General features: G+C 53.4%; 1 protein-coding gene across 3 annotated transcripts in view; it reads right to left on the minus strand.

Annotated features, from left to right (window-relative positions):
- Positions 1-19461, minus strand: part of VGLL4 (vestigial like family member 4) — a 142170-nt gene that overhangs the window by 16492 nt on the left and 106217 nt on the right. For all 3 annotated transcript variants that reach the window (XM_068981733.1, XM_068981730.1, XM_068981732.1), the window contains exon 2: positions 19204-19393. In XM_068981733.1, the coding sequence (XP_068837834.1) occupies positions 19204-19393 (190 nt within the window). The remainder of the gene's footprint in view (positions 1-19203; positions 19394-19461) is intronic.

Consider the following 19461-nt stretch of genomic DNA (forward strand, 5'->3'; position numbering starts at 1 on the left):
CCCTCACTACGAGACAAAAATGACAGGTTTCCAGAACCATAGGTCTGGCCCACGACAACACAAACACACATCTCTGTAAACACAGTCCAAGTGTTCCACAAGACAAATGCTGGCGAATAATGGAAGCATTTGACATAAGAACTAAATAAACAAAGACCATCCATCACCAGCTCACCTGAGCCCACGGCCCCAGGGACACACAGGGACTGCAGTCAGGGTTGAGTGTCTGGAGATTCACAAAATAACCTATTTGTGGTTCTCGTTTTTCACTATGGGCCTTTAAAAATGACTTCCAGTCATCCAAGGATGGCGAGTGTTAGTAATAACGACCATTCGTGTAACATTAGTGAACAGTTGACAGATGTCCCTTGATCCACAGCCTCAACCCGCTGCCCTGTAAACGTGATTCTCAAAGGACCAGATGGAAACCCAAACCAGAGGGCTTGCAGACAGAACAGGTGAGAGCCCCTGGAAGGCTGCCTTCCAGGGCTGGGGGAGGGGGCTGCTTGTGGAGTTAGGTGATCAGAGCCCCATGTCCTGAGGCCGCTGGAGGGGCCTCCTCTCCAGTGGATCCCCGGCCCTCGACCCACTGCAGAGGAGGGCCTCCTCTCCCTCCCAGCGGAGGGAAGTGGTCACATAGCTGAGGTCAGAGCCTTCAGACTTCAGTTGTGGCCAAGTGCTTTTATTTGCCTTGTAATTTTCTTTAAGAATACACGCTAAACCGAAAACATACCCCCCCCCCGGCCCCGCCTCCTTTTGGAGGCAATCCGAGCGGCCAAACTTGAGTGGGAAGGACAAGCACCCTGTCTTCCCCGGAGCTGCAGCCGGTCACGTGACAGCTGGCCTGAAACAAGTCAGCGGTCACCTGAAACCTGCCTGCTTCCACCGCAGGAAGGCAGCTCCTGCAAGAAGGCAGCTCCTGCAACGACTCCCCGTGTGCCTTCACCCTTCGGCTCGCGTGTGTTGTCGGCGGCAGGGCCGCGGCCCCTTTAAGAGCCCCGGCCCCTCGCAGAAGAAACCGGATCTGCAGGCCGTGGGGATGTGACTCTGGGACAAGGGGCCGCCCGGCAGGCGGAGGGATGAGCAGGAGGAGGGAGCAGAGGCAGGGCCGCCTCGCCCAGCCGCGCTGCCTTCGGAGTTTAAATCAATTACAGCTGAAAATACAGGGTTGCCATCTGGTTTGCAAAAGCAAGGATAAGGGAATAAAATGAAAGGGCTTTTTTGGTACTAACCTCACTTTAATCATTGCCAAAGAGCATGAAGACAGCCCAGCGTCCTCCCACAAGAAAGCCGTGGGCCTCCCAAACTTGGCAGGCGGTCCCCGCGCAGGACGGGCTGGGCGGGAGGCCCGTCAGAATAAAAGTCCCCACCGGGGGCGCGGCACGCTGTGTGTGTGGGGGCGGGGGGGCAGGGGGCTGGCTGCGGGGCGCGAGGCTCCTGGGCGCTTTCTGCGCGGAGGGTGTCCTGCCAGAAGGTGACCCGCATCTTTACTGCCCCGATCGAGAGAAAAGAGCTCGGTCGTCAGGATGACAGCGTGCCATTTCCTCCTCCTTTGTCTCCTCATCTTCCAGAACATCGGCCTTTTAAAAACGTCTCTATAAAGGAGGCTAAATGGAATCCAGGAGAGGCCAGCGGGCTGCTGGGGGGCTTGGGGGGTACTCAGAGGAGCAGCATGGCCCGCAAGGGCCCCTCTGAGCAGGAAAGTCAGAACGCCCCTGTGTTCCCTGCGCTGGGGTCTGTAGGAAGGGACTTCCTCCTGCAGAACCTGGTCTGGGGTGGCTGCACAGGAGCACAGGTCTGCGGTGTCCTCCCCGACCCCGCCCCCGACATACACACACCGCCCCCAGCCTCAGTCCCCTTGCCAGGCCAGACCTTCACCCACCCCCCAACCTGAGTTCTTTCCGCCCTAGGTGAGTTTTACAGACAAAAGCAAGGCATGCCTGGGTCCTGCTTACAGAAAGTACAGCCCACGGCGGCACCGTGGTGTTTATGGGAATAAATGCTCATCAGCCCGTTATGGCCTTTCATAAACCGGAGATCACAACGGTAACAGATGATGTGATGATGATGAAGACGGCATTTGTGTTCCGGGGAAAAACACATCTTCGACCCGAAAATGATGCAAAAGCAGTCTTCCAAATCCGGCCCCAACAGAATCACACTGTCTATAGCAACAGTGTCCATAACATTACAGATCTCAGGACTGTGAACTTTCGAGCAAGCGGTACCTCTGTCAAACCACAGGAAACATCTGGTAAAATGGTTAAATAAAAACAGAATTTAAATGTCTGACTTCAGAGCATGCTTATGGTACCAACGAGAGACCATTACAACAAACGCCGAAAGCTCGCTGGCCACTCACAGAACTCAGTGTCCTTGAGTGGGGGGTGGGCAGGCAAACAATCCGGAACCCTGGCCAGGATCCTGTTTCCTGGGGAGGGGGTGGGGGTGGCGGTACCACACTGCCACCCCTGAAATGTCCTCAGGCCCAGAGCAGACTCCTCCACACACTCCCCACAGCCCCAGCAAAGCAGGCTCCCAGAAAGTGCTGGTCCAGGAAACAAATAAGGAAATGTACCATGATACATGCCTCTTGGTCCCACCACTAACATGTAGCAAGCACATGCAGTTATCCTCACCAGCAAAACACAGCCCAGATGCATGTTACCAGGCGCTTGCTGAAGCATTCTGGTCCCTTGTAAAACACTTTAGAAGGCTTTTCCATTAAAAGAAAAAAAAAAAGATTCAATGACTTGACCACTTCTCAATTTAAAAAAATCTGTATTTCAAAGACACAGTAAAGTTGAAAAGCAAATTTAACTTAGGAAAATGGTTATTTTCCTAACTCATTTGATGGAGGATCCCTAATATGAAGTTGTAACATCACCAATAGAAAGATAAACATGCTAATTAAAATAAGACAGAAATCACAAAAGAAATCCAAATGGTCAATAAAAATATGAAAAGATTAGTCAATTTTCCTAGTAGCAGAAAGAAAGAAAAAAGCAAAGTTACAACAATGATTCTCCCATGAAACCTGGAAAAATTATCAGTTAACGAAAGGTCACCTCCGGGTTGCTGTGGGTGATGGACACATGCAAACAGATGCCCATGGGAATGTCAGTCAGCAAATCCAGAAGAGATGAACCGGCAGGAGGCAAGGAAGCAGAAACGGGCACCATCCAACCCAGAAACTCCACTTCTAGAGACAAGGGCCACGTGAGATGTGAACAAGAATGGAAGCCCAGAGACAGCCACGGAAAGATGACAAATCACCGTGCAACCCTGTAAACAGCCCCCGTGTCTGCATTTGTTAACAAGTTTTTTTTGGTCACAAGCAACATCAAACAAGGCTTGCTAGCTGAGGCACAGTGGGGAATCTATTGGAAGGATACTCTGCTACGGGTCTCGGAAACGAAACAAGAGGCAAACCACCAGTGCTCAATAAGAGAAAAGGAGGGGGCCCTGGGATCAGGGGCAATGGGAGGAGGAAGGTGCCCAGTCTGGGCAAGAGGCCCGCCTGGGGACATCCCGCCACCCTCCCCCCCTCCACAGCCCACCAGGTGCCCCAAGTTCAGGTGCGAGAACCCACAGTCACCGGTCCAGGCCCCACATCCTCGCCCTCCATCACAGCAGCACCACGGAGCTGACACCGGGGCTCAGAAAGTCGAGAAGTAAGACATCCAATGGGCTTCCCAGGTGGCAGCCGTAGTAAAGAACCTGCCTGCTATAGTCTGTGTGGTCGCAGAGCCTGATACGACTGCAGTGACTTGGCAGCAGCACAGTGCTGCTGAAAAGTCAAAGGCCGGCCCTTCCCTCCAGCTCCCCTGCTCCCCGAAATGCTACGAGTTCCCACAGTCAAGAGCGGCCACCTGAGCTTTGAATGAGCTACTTCTAAGAGACTGAGGGTCTCACAGGAAAGTGGTCTGCAGGTTTAGGGAGGAGAGGGCGAGGGCAATGCCCCTCCTCTGCTGTGAACGAGGGAAGGTGCTGGGTTGTTGGGTTTTTTAAATTCTTTTTTTTTTTAAGTAAAAGTGTTGGAATTGTTGGCTAGAAATAGAAACGAGCCTTTGGGCAGCAAGAGAAGTGTAGGAAAAGGTGCTGAGTTTTAACCTGGTGCTCGCAGCGACATTTACGTCTGTTTCTTACTGCTCAGCCATGTCCTGTTCCTGATGCTGGGAAAGACTGAGGGCAGGAGAAGGGGGCGACAGAGGATGCGATGGTTGGATGGCATCACTGACTCGATGGACATGAGTCTGAGCAGGCTCCGGGAGCTGGTGATGGACAGGGAGGCCTGGCGTGCTGCAGCCCGTGGGGTCGCCAAGAGTCGGACACGACTGAGCAACAGTGTCTTGTTCCAATTGCTTCGCCTCCTCCTCCCACTCGACTTCCCTTCCCCATCGTTCCTGAACTCACGCTCCCCCTGCAACCCCCCCTGTGTAACACCCACTCACATCCTGAAACGTGGTTCGTCTATCACGTAGGACGTCATCGCTCCTAGTGTGGACAGACAGGCTCCCTGCCGTGGGTCCAGCTGGTTCCAAAAGGTGACCTCCCAAGGAGGGACACCCAGGGTCGTCCCTGCCCAGGTCCCCGCTTCCCTCACCCCCCAACCATCCACCCTGCAACACGGGGAAAGCTATCCTCGATCAAAGATCACCGGAAGGCATGACAACAAAACCCTATCTAACTGCACCCTGAATTGAGAAGAAGACACCCATGGCGGCACTGCTGAAGGTGAATACACCTGGGGTGTTAGATGGCATCACTGTCTACGGCACACACCGCAGAGAAAGCCAACGGGGCCGCAGGGTATTCACAGCTAGTGAAGACACATGTGTTTGCACGGTACTGGTGGTTTTCTGTCTGTGGATCCCAACTCTTCCCAAAGTTGGTGGGAGGGGCGCCGGGAGGACAGCAGGTCGCATGACCACCAGATGTGGTGGCGCGCTTAGAATGATCCAAGTTACAGTAAGGCAGCCAAGGGTGTGAAGGGGAGCCCGCGAGATGGTGGCGAGCGCCACGCCACACACGCTAAGATGCCCCGGGCAGTGACAGTGCTGGTTTCGAGACGGACGTTTCGAGGCGGGAGGACCACCCAGGCTGCCCACCGTGAGTCTGGGGAGGTCTCTTCCCATACCGTGTGGAGCTGGCGCAAAGGCCTGTAACAGCGGGGGTTTGGGTGTCTTCCTAACACAACCGTGGTCAAGGAGACTTGTGAGTGTGGACTGACAGGCCAAGGAAGCCACCTAAGGAAGGTAATTCTGGGCAAGGGGTTTAGGACAAGTCACTCGAGTCCCTGCAGGTCACCCTGAAGAGCTCGGGTTTAATCTCAGTATCAGAAAGGAGACAGAGCCACTGCCCACCCACAAACACGGCCACGCCCTCCACGGAGGTGCTCGAGACACACAGGCTGGTCGTGGAGCCACGTGGCCATCACCCCTTTCACCAACGTCTCTACTGCCAAGGTCGCTCCTGTGTCACGGAGAAGAGGGAGCCTCCGCGTTAGTCCCGTGACATAACCTGCTCTGGGGCGAACACACCCCAAGTTGTTGTTCAGTTGCTCAGTCGTGTCTGACTCTGCCATCCCATGGACTGCAGCCTGCCAGGCTCCTCTGTGCATGCGATTCTCCAGGAAAGAATACTGGAGCGGGTCGCCATTTCCTTCTCTGGGCAATCTTCCCGACCCAGGGATCAAACCTGTGTCTCCAGCACTGGCAAGTGGGTTCTTTACCACTGATCCCAGGGAGCCCAATACCCAAAGTGGTCTCCCACAAATAAATGCCACAGTTCTATTGTAAGATAGCTGAAAAACATTTTAGCTTTGAGAACCATTTAGGTAGACCTGGGAAAACTCCAGGAGTAAACACTTGGGCAGGGGTTTGCTTGCTTTTCTAGTGTGGACTGAACTCTCTCCACTGAGAAGGGTCCAGCCATCCCTCTAACCTGTGAGCGGCCCCCATCTGAACTGGATCTCTCCCTTCCATACATCTCACCTGACGCCCACCCTGGGATCCAAGGGAGGTGCACAGCAGAAACAGAAAGAAGAGCAGGCGGGAGTCATTCACACAGCAAACTCCGGAGGCTGATCACTCAGTCACAACTGGGCTAAGACCATTGGATCCAACACCTGCATCTCAAGCAGAGGCAGTGATCCAGCTTACATGAAGTGTGTATGTGCCCAGATACTAGGGACCTGCACGCTTCTGCTTGTGGGGGGCAGGGATTGGGGGGAGACAGTGGCGAGGAGGGGTAAGGAAGGCAGGGGGAGCAGCGGGAGTGGGGGTCTGTCCCAGGGGTGGGGGTGGGGGGGTCTCTGAACTAAACATCAAGGGTTCACAGGAAAAAAACACGCACAAAGAGGTGCCGCTCAGGGCTTGCTACGTGTTTGAAAGGGATTCTCACCATCCCTTCCAAAGAGAAAGATGTTGACAGTGCATTCAGAGTGACATGTTTCATGTGAACGCTTCCTTAGCGCCTGGAAGGCCTGGGGCACCCGGACCTGGGTTAGGAGTGGCAAAGCGTCATTCTGTACACAGAAGCGTCCGCGGCGACGCAGCAGGAACCCTCCCCCCCTCTTTGCCGAGAGGAGGAGGCAAGAACAGGGACTGAGGACGGGGGTGGGCATGCCTCGGCAGTGGGTCAGAAGCTCCTGCAGGTGGGGGTCTGCTCAGAGTTCGCTGGTGCTGCCTAGGGGTGCCAACAGAGTTCCGAGCAGAGAGGAAAGCTCCAGAAACCTTCCTGCGCATTGAGGTGCCAAAACCACTGAGGGTGCTGCCGTGGGAACGGGGGTCTAAGCCACGGCCACGGCCAGGAGCCTCCTGGAGGACATCCAGGGAGACCAGATTTCACTAGGGGCAGCGATGATCACACGTGGGAAAGCAGGCAGAAGAGACAGCGGTGACTGCAGGGCAAGTGGAAACACCCCGCCATGGAGACAGGGGCAGCCCTGGGTAAGCGCTGGTGGAGATAGGAATCGCTAAGGTTGACGCCGGTGGGGCAGCTCTGCAGGTGTGTGCGGGGGGTGGACACACAGGGTCAGGGAGGCACACAGCTCCATGGGCGGGGAGGCTGAGCCCCAGCCGGGCATAAAGGCCTGGGAACCCTCCCGCCACACACGCCGGGAGCTGGCCTGTGTGTTCCATCCCGGGCTCGGTGCAGTAAGCAGGATGGGATCTGGAACACGCGGTGATGACGAGCCTGTGAGAGCGCCTAGGTGCAGGAGCGAGAACCAGGAGGGGGGCCTGCAGGGGCAAGAAAGCCGGGCGAGGGGTCGCAGGGTTCCCCCGGGCCTGGGGTTGTAAGGGCACCAGGGAGGGGCGGATGGAAGTTCCGTGACCGCTGACGCTCAGGATCAGAGCCCTGGGCTGGGGCGTGGATGCGGAAGGGGAGACGCTCTGTTCCCTGGAAACAGCTCAGGGTGGAGAAGCCAGTGTCGGGAAGGCCCGGGAGGGGCACACTGTCAGGGGGAAGGGGCTGGGCTCCCCCCATCTCTCAGGCCTCAGGGACTCTCCCTGAAAGACCCAGCATGGAAGCTGGCACCCAGCAACCCCAAACCAAGGAATCGCGTCGTCACCAATCTAAGCCGTATGGCACCTGAGCCTTGCACGTGCGCACGTTTGTAACATCACTTCAAGACCAGATAAGATGCCCACGTGGCCTGGCAAGCATGCCCCCTAGAATGCTGCTGACAGGGCTCATGACTAAGGATTATAGGACCCCACGGCAAGTTGCGCTGGAGATTCCTTGCACCCCAGACTCAGAGCCAGCCTCATGCCCACCACACGGGCAGACCCCAGAGCCCGGTTCGGGTGCTTCCCAAACTCTGCCTGAGGAACACTCTCCCCATCCTTCGAGCACTGAGGCAAGATGGTCCTCAATGGGCAACGGTGCTCCGAGTCCCCATGTGGTCCTGAGGAGACAGAAAAGCCCAAATCCTCCCTGGACAGGCTCAACCACAGGGACAGGCTGGGGATGCAAAGAGAGTGGAGCCTCCGACGGGCCCCTAGTAAGTGCCCCGGCCCACCGGGAGCTGGTCTGCGCCTGCCCCATCCGGATCCTCTGTGCATCTGGCCCTTCCGCTCTTGGGTCTTGTCGAGGGAAGGCAGGCGGGAGGCAGAGAAGTCAGAGGCGAGTGCAGGGGAGCCAACTCCGCTTCCGCGGGCCTCGCTTCCCGCGGGCCTCCAGTGCGGCCAGAGACCCGGGTCCAAAAGCTGGATCCGCTGGTTGGCAGGATTCCAACCTACGTCCCTAACCTACCCCTTGACTGCAACATGGAGCTCTTTAATCATGCTTTGGAGACAATCTGGGGAGAAATTTCGAGAGAGAGAGACAGAGGAGTGGGAAGACCGACGGGGGTGGAGGCAGAGGCTGGCAGCATGCATGCCTGAGCCCAAAGCTTCGGCGAAGACGCTAGGGGACCACGCACCGCCGTTTATGAAACAGAAACTACCCCACACGTAGAACTCGGGGCTCGGACACACAGGGACGTAGGAGACGACGGGTTTACAGGCGAGATCTAGGGGAGAGGCCAAGAACCGCCCCGACTCTGACCCAAGGCCACCTCTGAGCAGTCCTCCTGGTCCTGCGGCAGGAGTGCCAGGCCCTGACCTCAGGACAGGCTGGCTCTGCGTCCACAGAGCAGCAAGGCCGATGTTCCAACCGTGTGGACCCAGGGCTGCCGTCAGTGTCCCCAGCTCAGAAGCCTCTTCATGCGAACAGCGCCCGGAAACCCCAGAGAGTCAGGGCAGGAGGGGGAACCAAACGCTGTGTGGTTTTGTTTCCTCAACTTCTCAACCAACGCCTCTGACTTAATCCATCCACCTAAAAAACACTCCCCTCCACCCCCCATTTTAGAGTCGTCTTTAAACAGTGTCTTTACACATGCTAATGAGGCTTCCCCAACAGGCCCCAAAGGTTCTTTAACACCTCTCTAGGAAAGCAGTCCTTTCTCAAGGTTCTCGGCCCAATGTTCACAAGCTCTGTGAAACGGAGGCGCCCAGAGGTCCCCGGAACAGACGAGAAGGGACCCGTGACAACAATGCTGGGTTCTGCTGCCCTGACTGCTGGCACGCTTGGCATTTCTTCACCCTGTGTGTCATCCAGCCAGGAGAAACCCAGGGCAGGGCAGCCGTTGGCCGGCCCAGCTCTCAGCAAAGACTCTTAAGGCAGAAACGCTGCCTGCTGGGAAAAGGCTGATGTCAGCTCTTAAGAGCACGGCTCCCCGGCTCGGATAAGGAGGTCTTTGTTTTCGGCTGAACTGTGAAAATGAGAAAATGCCTCCAGTCTGACAAACAAGAAACCCACACAACACAGGTCAGGCCTGTGACCTTTCTTTAAAGGTACCACACTTCATTAGCAAAACACTCCCAGGCAGCACGCAGCTGTGCCTTTAAGGTCCTGCAGAGCGGCGGGAAAACCACCTTTGCTTCCACCCCAGGCAGGCAGCAAACCCCACCCCACCCCCAGGGCAGGGCCAAGTCAGCCCCACCAGAAAGACTTCTTAGGCTCCACCTCCCTGAACCAAAGCGTTCATTACAGATCCAGGCTCCCTTCTCAAGTTCCTTTCAAAATGAATACACACACTTGCTAGATGCTAAGGAGGATTTCAGAGTTAGTTATTTAGGATAACGGAAACTAAAGGCCATAAAATATCCTCTTAAACCCCAGAACACTTGTGGGAAGACACGCACGCCTGTGTGTTGAAAGCACAGCAGAAGACAGAATCTGGGGGCTAAAACTTCCCCAGTTCAGACGATGCCAAGAAGGATGTGGGAGACAAAGAGAGAATGCACATAGTTTGAGGGATTCTATTTCAAGAACTCTTGATTTATAGAATCTGGAGAGGGGAAAGAAAAAGTGTCTTCATGTATTTAAAGCAAATTATCAAATGCCCTGGCCTGAGCGTTTTAGGCTAAGGCTGGAAAGATCCCCTGGAGAAGGGAAAGGCTACCCACTCCAGCATTCTGGCCTGGAGAATTCAATCCATGGGGTCGCAAAGAGTCGGACACGACTGGGCGACTTTCACTTTCTATTGGTCTGACAATATTGGTGATGGCTCAGCAGGTAAAGGCTTCCCTAGTAGAAAGCCCTTATCAGCCGGTAAAGAATCCACCTACAATGCAGGAGACCCCAGTTCGATCCCTGGCTTGGGAAGACCCCCTGGAGAAGGGATAGGCTACCCACTCCAGTATTCTTGGGCTTCCCTTGTGGCTCAGCTGGTAAAGAATCCACCTGCAATGCGGGAGACCTGGGTTCAATCCCTGGGTTGGGAAGATCCCCTGGAGAAGGGAAAGGCTGCCCACTCCAGTATTCTGGCCTGGGGAATCCCATGTAGTCCATGGGGCCGCAAAGAGTCAGACACGACTGAGTGACTTTCACTTTCACTAAGTAAAGAATCTACCTGCAATGCAGAAGACACAGGAGAAGTGGGTTTGATCGCTGGGTTGGGAAGATCCCCTGAAGAAGAAAGAGGCAACCCACTCCAGGATTCTGGCCTGGAGAATCCCGTGGAGAGAGGAGCCTGGTGGGCTTCAGTCCATGGGGTCACAAAGAGTCAGACACAGCTGAGGAACTAAGCACACAGACAGACCTTAAACAAGAACACGATTCCAAAGCCCTCTCCTGAGCAAGAAGGAAGGGTTTCTTCCCGGCTCGCGTGGGGCTCTCACCTGCACAGAGACCCCGTTCCACTCGGCGCCTTCAGGGGGAGGGTGAGCAGCACCCCTGAAGGGAAGCCTCGCCGTGCAGGGCAGATGGACCGCCTCACTCACTCAGTTACCGACAAGCCCTTCCTTGCCGAGGCCCCTGCGCCCCGCCACTGCTGCCCCGGGGCCTACTCTCTGCCTGCCACTGCCCGGAATCCTTCCCTTGGGCTGAGAAGGCGCACACAGCAATCATCCCAAACCACAAGGCGTTAAGGTCCTATATCAGCCGACTCACAGCTGCTGGACACGTGTGCCTTTTCAGTATGGCTCTAAGATGGTTCCTAAGAGTGCTGGCTACAGGAACAGCCAGCCTGCGTTTTGATTCCTGGCTCTGTTACCAACCAGCTAGCTTCGTGACCTTGAGCAAGTTACAACCTCTCAGTTTTACCACCTGCAAAGAGGGGCAATCACAGCATCTCAGAGCTGAGATGACGCACGGAGTGATCACGCCCACGGAGCATTCAGCACAGCGCTTAGTACACAATCAGGCTTGTCAGCGACGGTCGTGGCCAAGCCCTAATACAAAGGCTCTCGTGATTCTCTGGATGCTGGGAATCCTGATCTATCACCACTCTCAGGAATGAAAAGTCTGACCCTCTCCAAGGCTTATGTAGACGTGGACACAGCGCTAACACGCTCTGCCTATAAATACATATTATGTATTACGTAATAAATACATACGCCTGCTTACCTTTAAAGCCCTAGTTGCTAGAATGTCAAGGTACAAAAATAGCCCCGACTTTGCAATTTCCTCCAGGTCTAGTTGGTTTTTTTTTTTAAATTACACTATAGTTGATTTTTGGCTTCCCTTTATAGCTCCGTTGATAAAGAATTGGCCTGCAATGCAGGAGACCCTGGTTCGATCCCTGGGTGGGGAAGATCCCCGGGGAAGGAAGTGGCAACCCACTCCAGTATTCTTGCCTGGAGAATCCCATGGACAGAGGAGCCTGGCGGGCTGCAGTCCACGGGGTCGCAAAGAGTCGGACACGACTAAGCGACTCACACGCACACACACACTGTTCTCCACAGTGGCTGCGGCAGTCTCCATTCCCTCCGGGTCTAGCTTTAAATCGAAATGGGGAATTGCTTCCTCTACTCTCGTGAAGTTTGTGGAATGAACAGTCCCTGGTGAAGGCATGTCCATACACATCCCCACTGAAGGTACTAAAGAGATACAAGAAATGGAGACTCAAAGGAAGTGTGGTGATGCTGCCAAGGAAGATGGAGATACTGGACAGACGAGCCGCTCCTGAACACCCGAGGTGCCGTCTATACCACCAACCCTACTGCGGGGGAGAATGCGCATTTCAGTCAGCAATCAGCGAGGCTTCTCTGTTTTAGCAGAGCTGCTATTACATGCCCAGAACTTGATTTCAAAGGGCTTCCTCCAACTTGCCTGTCACTCTGTCGGAATTACTGGTTTGAGTCTGGTTTTCCCCCTCTTTTTCTGTTCATTCCTATGGGGTCAGGAGGGAAGTGAGTAAGGCCAAGGGAGGGGAAAAAAAAAAAGAATAAGCAAGGGAGAAGGAAGAGGAGACGAGGGAGGAGAGCAGCAGCAGAGACCCCTACCCTGGGGAAGCACTCCAGGACACCCGGGGTCGGCTCCCTCAGACTCGAGGGAGCCCTCGAAGGCACGGCTGCGGCGGGGAGACAGCCTCGGGGGCCACGGGTCGCCCCGGGCAGGAGCTCAGAGGAGCAGCACCAGTTGGGGGGCCGGGGGTCCTTCGCGGGGCCCTGCCTCCTTCAGCGTGAACTGTTAACACGGGCTGGGCAGGCGCAGCCGTCACGGCACCAGGCCAGCGACCGAGGCTCTGACCTCAGCGGGCGCTCAGGGCTTTTGCCCGTTCCGAGGCCAGGGGCACCTACTCTGCACGTGTACACACCACTGATCAGAAAGAGCTCCTCCTCCCGCGGGGTATGAGCTCAGGACGCACAGTCTCTGGACAGGGGGTCTCATCTTCCGTTCAACACAGAGATGGTGTAGCACCTGTCACACACCACACATGGGAAGGCTCAAGTGCCACCCTAACGATGTGATGTCCGTCTTTGAGCAGCACGTCACCCCGTCTCAGGTGAGATCAGGTGTGACATGATCACGTGATGACTGGTTTCAGTGTTGTGGTTAATCCCAGCTCGATCACTGTCACTTTGGACACATTATCCTCTCAATTTCAGCTTCTGACACACACACACACCCCCCCCCCATCTTAAAGGGACACACTGACTGTCAGGGTTAAATGAGGTAACACACGAAGCGTCTGGCAGAGGGAGGGTCAGCACAGAGGAAGCACTCGGTAGTCACACTCGCCTCCTCTCACAGGTGACCGAGTGAACAGTTCACAGATCCGTCACTCACACACACAGGTGGAAACGAGGTAGACGGCACTCCTCAGCACACAGCTCTCACCAGGCTCTACCAGCCAAGCAGCCTACGCTACGTCTCAAAACCAGTATAACTTTAGCATGCATCAGCTGTTAAGCCCCCGAGAGTTTTAAACTGTATTACAGATACACAAGAGGTCACAAATGGACAACATTATCCACTGCAACAGTATCATCATAAAAAATTATCTAAACATCTGAACAAAGGGCAGCGGCTGGACCACCCTTGGCACGTGCACGCAGTGGAGTACTATGGAGCTATGAACAAGACCGAGGAACTGGCGTGGAGAGATATCCGTGATACATCATTGAAAATATCTGAGTTCAAGTGAATATATAAAATACGACACTTTGTGTGTAAGAAATAAAGGGACTGAGAACATATTCACACACCTGCTTATTTTAACATACACACACAAGAAGGGTAATCTCCTTCAGGAGGAGGGAACAAAAGTGGTGAGAGACACAGGGAAGGGAATAATACTTCTCTAGTACTTTTCAGTATGATTGTGACTTTTCTTCTTTCAGTCTTGTTGAGATATAACTGACGAGACATCACTGTGAAAGTTCAGGTACACAGCAGAATGACTTACATATATGGTGATATGATTACACAGCCTTGGCTTCCAGCAGCGTGTTAATATTTTACATATTCAAAAAGTGAAGTTAACAAGGAGAGAAAAAAATCTCTAATTGAGTGCCAACAAATGAAGAGATTTCAACAAACACAACACTGAAAGGGATGGGAAAGTAACTTTTGAAGTTGGTATTAGTACTTCAAAGAGGCTACTATTACACCCTCAGCACAGTCAGTTCGGTCGCTCAATCGTGTCTGACTCTTTGCAATCTCATGGACTACAGCACACCAGGCTTCCCTGTCCATCACCAACTCCCGGAGCTTGCTAAAACTCATGTTTATTGAGCTGGTGATGCCATCCAGCCATCTCATCCTCTGTCATCCCCTTCTCCTCCTGCCTTCAATCTTTCCCAGCATCGGGGTCTTTTCTAATGAGTCAATTCTTCACATCAGGTAGCCAAAGTATTGGAGTTTCAGCTTCAGCATCAATCCTTCCAATTCATGACTGATTTCCTTTAGGATGGACTGGTTGGATCGCCTTGCAGTCCAAGGGACTCTCAAGAGTCTTCTCCAACACCACAGTTCAAGAGCATCAATTCTTCGGTGCTCAGCTTTTTTTATAGTTCAACTCTCACATTCATACATGACTACTGGAAAAACCACAGCTTTGACTAAACAGACTTTTGTTGGCAAAGTCATGTCTCTGCTTTTGAATATGCTGTCTAGGTTGGTCATAGCTTTTCTTCCAAGGAGCAAGCGTCTTTTAATTTCATGGCTGCAGTCACCATCTGCAGAGAGATTGGAGCCCAAGAAAATAAAGTCTTCCACTGTTTCCCCATCTATTTGCCATCAGTGATGGGACCGTTCATTTTTTGAACGTTGAGTTTTAAGCCAGCTTTTTCACTCTCCTCTTTCACTTTCATCAAGAGGCTCTCTCTAATTCTTCTTCTCTTTCTGCCATAAGGGTGGTGTCATCTGCATATCTGAGGTTATTGGTATTTCTCCCAGCAATCTTGATTCCAGCCCAAGTTTCATCCAGCCTAGCATTTTGCATGATGTCCTCTGCATAGAAGTTAAATAAGCAGTGTGACAATACACAGCCTTGACGTACTCCTTTCCCTATTTGGAACCAGTCTGTTGTTCCATGTCCAGTTCTAACTGTTGCTTCTTGACCTGCATTCAGATTTCTCAGGAGGCAGGTAAGGTGGTCTGGTATTCCCATCTCTTGAAGAATTTTCCACATTTTTTTGTGATCCACGAAGTCAAAGGCTTTGGCATAGTCAATAAGACAGAAGTAGACGTTTTTCTGGAACTCTCTTGCTTTGTCAATGATCCAACGGATGTTGGCAATTTGATCTCTGGTTCCTCTGCCTTTTCTAAATCCAGCTTGAACATCTGGAAGTTCATGGTTCACATACTGTTGAAGCCTGGCTTGGAGAATCTGAGCGTTACTTTGCTAGCATGTGAGATGAGTGCGATTGTGCGGTAGTATGAACATTCTTCGGCACTGCCTTTCTTTGGGAATAGAATGAAAACTGACCTTTTCAGTCCCGTGGCTGCTGAGTTTTCCACATTTGCTGGCATATGGAGAGCAGCACTTTCACAGCATCATCTTCCAGGATTTGAAACAGCTCAGCTGGAATTCCATCACCTCCAGGAGCTCTGTTCATAGTGACGTTTCCTAAGGCCCACTTGACTTCACATTTCAGGATGTCTGGCTCTAGGTGAGCGATCACACCATCATGGTTATCTGGGTCATGAAGATCTTTTTTGTAGAGTTCTTCTACACAAAAAGAGCTCCTCAGCACAGGGTGGGGGAAAAAACTCTTCTTAGCAGGTTTGTTTTTCAGAATGGCAAGGGCGCAGCAATTCTGCCACTCTGATGTACACTGCAGGACGGAACACTGAAGGAGTTGATGCTGGAATCATGGAGACATGAAGATGGACTGGGAGGGGGGAGGAAGAGCTCTGCGGAGTTGGATTAGAATTGCAGTATTAAAGTGAACCCAGGACCCCGTAGCTCCTTCCACTGAGTTTAGAAACCAAGCTTTCTGTGATGGCAGAAATGTTCTGTGTGTGTGCTGTCCAGTGTGGTAGCCAAGAGACAGGTGGCTTTAGAGCTGGAAACGGGGCTAGTGTGACTGAGCAACTGAGTTTCTAACTTTATTTAAAGTGAACTGTGAACCGCCACAAGCAGCCATGTCTACTGTTAACACACAAGCCAACTCAAGTCTAGAGGCGGTGACACCACAGTGACACTCAGCACCCAGGTCTCGGCTTCTAAAGACCACTCCCCAGTGAACGCAATCAGACCCGCTCCCGGCCCCGAGAAACGCCTGATTCAATGGCTGGTGCAGAAAGCTTACAAGGTAAGCATGCGGTCTGCTGGACAGCAAGAAAGGGCTTCAGGGAGGGGAGGGGCTCATCTAAGAAGGACACGAGTCAGTTGGAGCGGCTCCTGTCTGCCAAAGTCAGGGAGTTACAACTCACCTAAGAAAAGAGGAGCCCTGGAGTCCATAGGAAGGACAGACAGGTGACAGGAGAGCTCGTCCACATCGGCTCACGCTTGAAAACCAGGGTCACAGATGAAATGGCTTACGAAATTCGCTCCCGTAAGACAAATCCCACCCTAACCCTTGCCTCATACCTTAAACCACTTTCTTTCTAAGTGGCAGACAGTACTTTTCAATTCCCAAACAAGACATTCATGGTAACACTTTTCTTAGGCAATAGAAAAAAAATCAGAACAAACAAACAAACCAAAAAAAAAAAAAAAAAAAACCCACAAAAATTCCTCAGGGTCACCCTCTCAATAAACAGTTCAAATGACCTGGAATTCTCAATTTCCAAATTCTGGAGAAATCACTAGGGAAACCTCTGCTCTCTCCCCCTTCCTTCCCCAAAGAAATCAGCAGACAGTCAGGCATACTCTGTAGCTTCCTAGCCTGCCTCAACCTTACCCTCGCTCCAGTGGAAAATAACTCAATACGATGGTTATGTGAAATGCAGCCGAAGCATGCACCTTTGAGAACCCCTCTTCTCCACATGTCTGGAGGAGGGCATGGGACCCCACTCCAGAGTTCTTGCCTGGAAAATTCCATGAACAGAGGAGCCTGGCGGGCTACAGTCCACGGGGTCGCAAAGAGTCAGATGCTACTGAGCACATGTCCTCTCCATACGAATCTGCAGTTTAGTATAGAAAACTTCCGGGCACCTGAGATAAAAAGGAGCGGGATGCACGCAGTTTAAATGGCAAACGTTCCACCAAATCAGGCAACGCGCTTACTAAGCATCCTACCTCACAGAGTCCTAAGAGGAGAAGAAGCTTTTAAACCTGCCTCCAAAACTCTTCATCCGGCTCTTGGAAAACACACGTGGCAAACGTTTCACCAAGTCAAGCAACGCACTTGCTAGCTACCCTACCCCAGGGAGTCGTAAGAGGAGGAGTATCTTTTACACTTGCCTGTAAAACTAGTTATCCGGCTCTTAGAAGACAGGCAGAGAAACCTCAGCAATGTTACTGAGATGAGGAACTACCCCTCGGCGAACAAGTGACGCTGCGCATCTTTCGTCTCTAAGTCCAGGGGGTTGGCCTGGGGGGTGCTGCCTTTTCTGTTCTTCTAAACCTATGGTATGAGGACATCAATTGTGAGTTGCATGTGAACTCCACAACTCTTTATCTATTCCCGGCACTTTACATTTTTACAGTGTCATCACAGAACCGGTGCATCAAGGTCCTATTTGCAACCACAAGATCATTTTCTAAATGCTCTGACATTCTAATAATATCAGTAATGATGGAAGCTCTGCTTACTAGCTGCCAGACACTGCGCTCAGCACTCACTCCTGTGTGGACGGAACCTACTCCCACTGAGAAATAAGGAAGCAGGGATGAATTTGAACCCATAACCCAATTATGACTTTCAAACATCGCATTCGCCATTAACAGTGCTCTGGTTTCCCATCATCACTGATATCTGAGTAATGGACTCTGTAATAAAGCAATAACTCTCATCAACTGTCAATTGTACAGTGCCCAACTCCGTGCATATTTCCACTCTGCTGCTCACCACTGTTCTCCACACAAACTTACAGCAGCGCCACTGCAGAGAAGGAAATCAGGCCCAGATAAACGAAGTGATTGTCCAAAGCCACGCTGGTAAGTAGCAGACCTGGGATTTTAACTAAGGCATGTTTGATCACAAAACACACCATCTCACAACCAACTCCCACTTCCTTGATCAAATGTCTCTTATTTGGGTTTGGGGAAAGAGATGATTCTTAGCGACAAAAGAATGAACTGCAAACAGTTGGACGCCCAGCATCTAAGTTATGAGCCTCCCCTGTTTGCAAGAGGTCATTGTTGTGCAGAGCCTTACTGCTGGATTCCTGATCGTAGCAAATTCCAGGGCTCCAGACTGCAGGCTCAGCCTCTGACTAACACTACAGTGATTTACCGAGGATAAATACCACTGTCAGGCTGTCTTGTGACTGCACACACAATCCAGCGCGCTGGAATGCCGGAGATGCCGAGGGCTGCTGGCGCGCTCGGCGCCCTCGGACCACGCGAGGTCCCCTCCAGACTCTGAGCTCCACGCTCCTGCCAGCAAACAGCAGCATCCTCGGAAGAACTGGGGAAGCCGAGCATCCTGAGTGATTGTTGCATGCTAACTCATGTGTGGAGAGGTAAAGGAACGGGCCATTCATTCACCTCTGCCCTCCACCGAGACCCCAGCCCCTGACCACACCCACCCTCACGCCACGGCCAGAGCAGCCTCCCCATGGCAGGGGGTGGTCTCTGAGTCCAGCCAACATACAAAGCAGTATCCACTCCCTCCGCAGGGTGTGCGTGAGAGAAACACAACGGGGAGGGGGTGGGGCGCGGCGCAAAACTAGGGCACAGGGAAGCACACGGGTTTCCCAGCACAAATGTGGTGATGTCACTCAGAGTCCAGCTCTCATCTCAACAGAAGAGCACACTGAGGCAACTCGCATGCAGCCTGCTCCCCGTCTGCACCCCCGAAACCAGCCCCAGGACCACCAGCCACCTGTGGCCGCTTCTCGGAGGGCGGGAGCCGGCGCGCTCAGACCCAAACACGAAAACCACCCTCTGCCGCAGGAAGGTCTCGGCTGTGTGCCACGAACACATGTCAGGCAGCCGCCCGTTTCCCAGCCGGAGCCAGGCGCTGGCCTCTCTGGTCACTGCCCTGGCCCCAAAGGACACTCAGCAGGGACCGGTCCCCCCCAAGAAGCACCTGGCAGGGACCAGCCAAGGGAGGCAAGTCTCCCCGATCACCTCCCGAAGCCGCTTGAAGCAAGTTACCACTGGTGGGGAATGCACGCGAACGGCGGACACATGGGACGGAGGTCACCTCCCCTAAGTTATTAAAACCAGTTAAATGGCCCCTCCAGGCGGGGAGCGGGGCGGGGGGGGACTAGCAGGCACCTTCTCCCTTCGGAGTCGGCACAGAGCGGCCGGAGAAGCTCCCCGCGGACCCATGTGAGCCGGGCCGGCAGCAGAGTAGGGGGGGCACTTACAGGTGGGGGGCGAAGGTGCGACTCATCTTGGAAGCATGGTCCCCGTCACAGTCCAGGTCGTCGTCGCCAGGGTCCACGCTGAACTTCCTCTTGCTGGGACTGATGGGCGGGGGGCCCGTGCGGTGAGCAGTGAGGGCCGAGGCCACTGGGAGGGTCTGCAGCCGGGGCTCCCCTCGGAGAGCAGCTTCACCTGCGCAGAGACAGAGACGAGTCACCGTTGTCACCAGGCAGGAGAGATGAGCCCGCCCGCCCCCACGA

Source organism: Capricornis sumatraensis, chromosome 10 (genome assembly GCF_032405125.1).
Source record: "Capricornis sumatraensis isolate serow.1 chromosome 10, serow.2, whole genome shotgun sequence".
Taxonomy (NCBI): domain Eukaryota; kingdom Metazoa; phylum Chordata; class Mammalia; order Artiodactyla; family Bovidae; genus Capricornis; species Capricornis sumatraensis.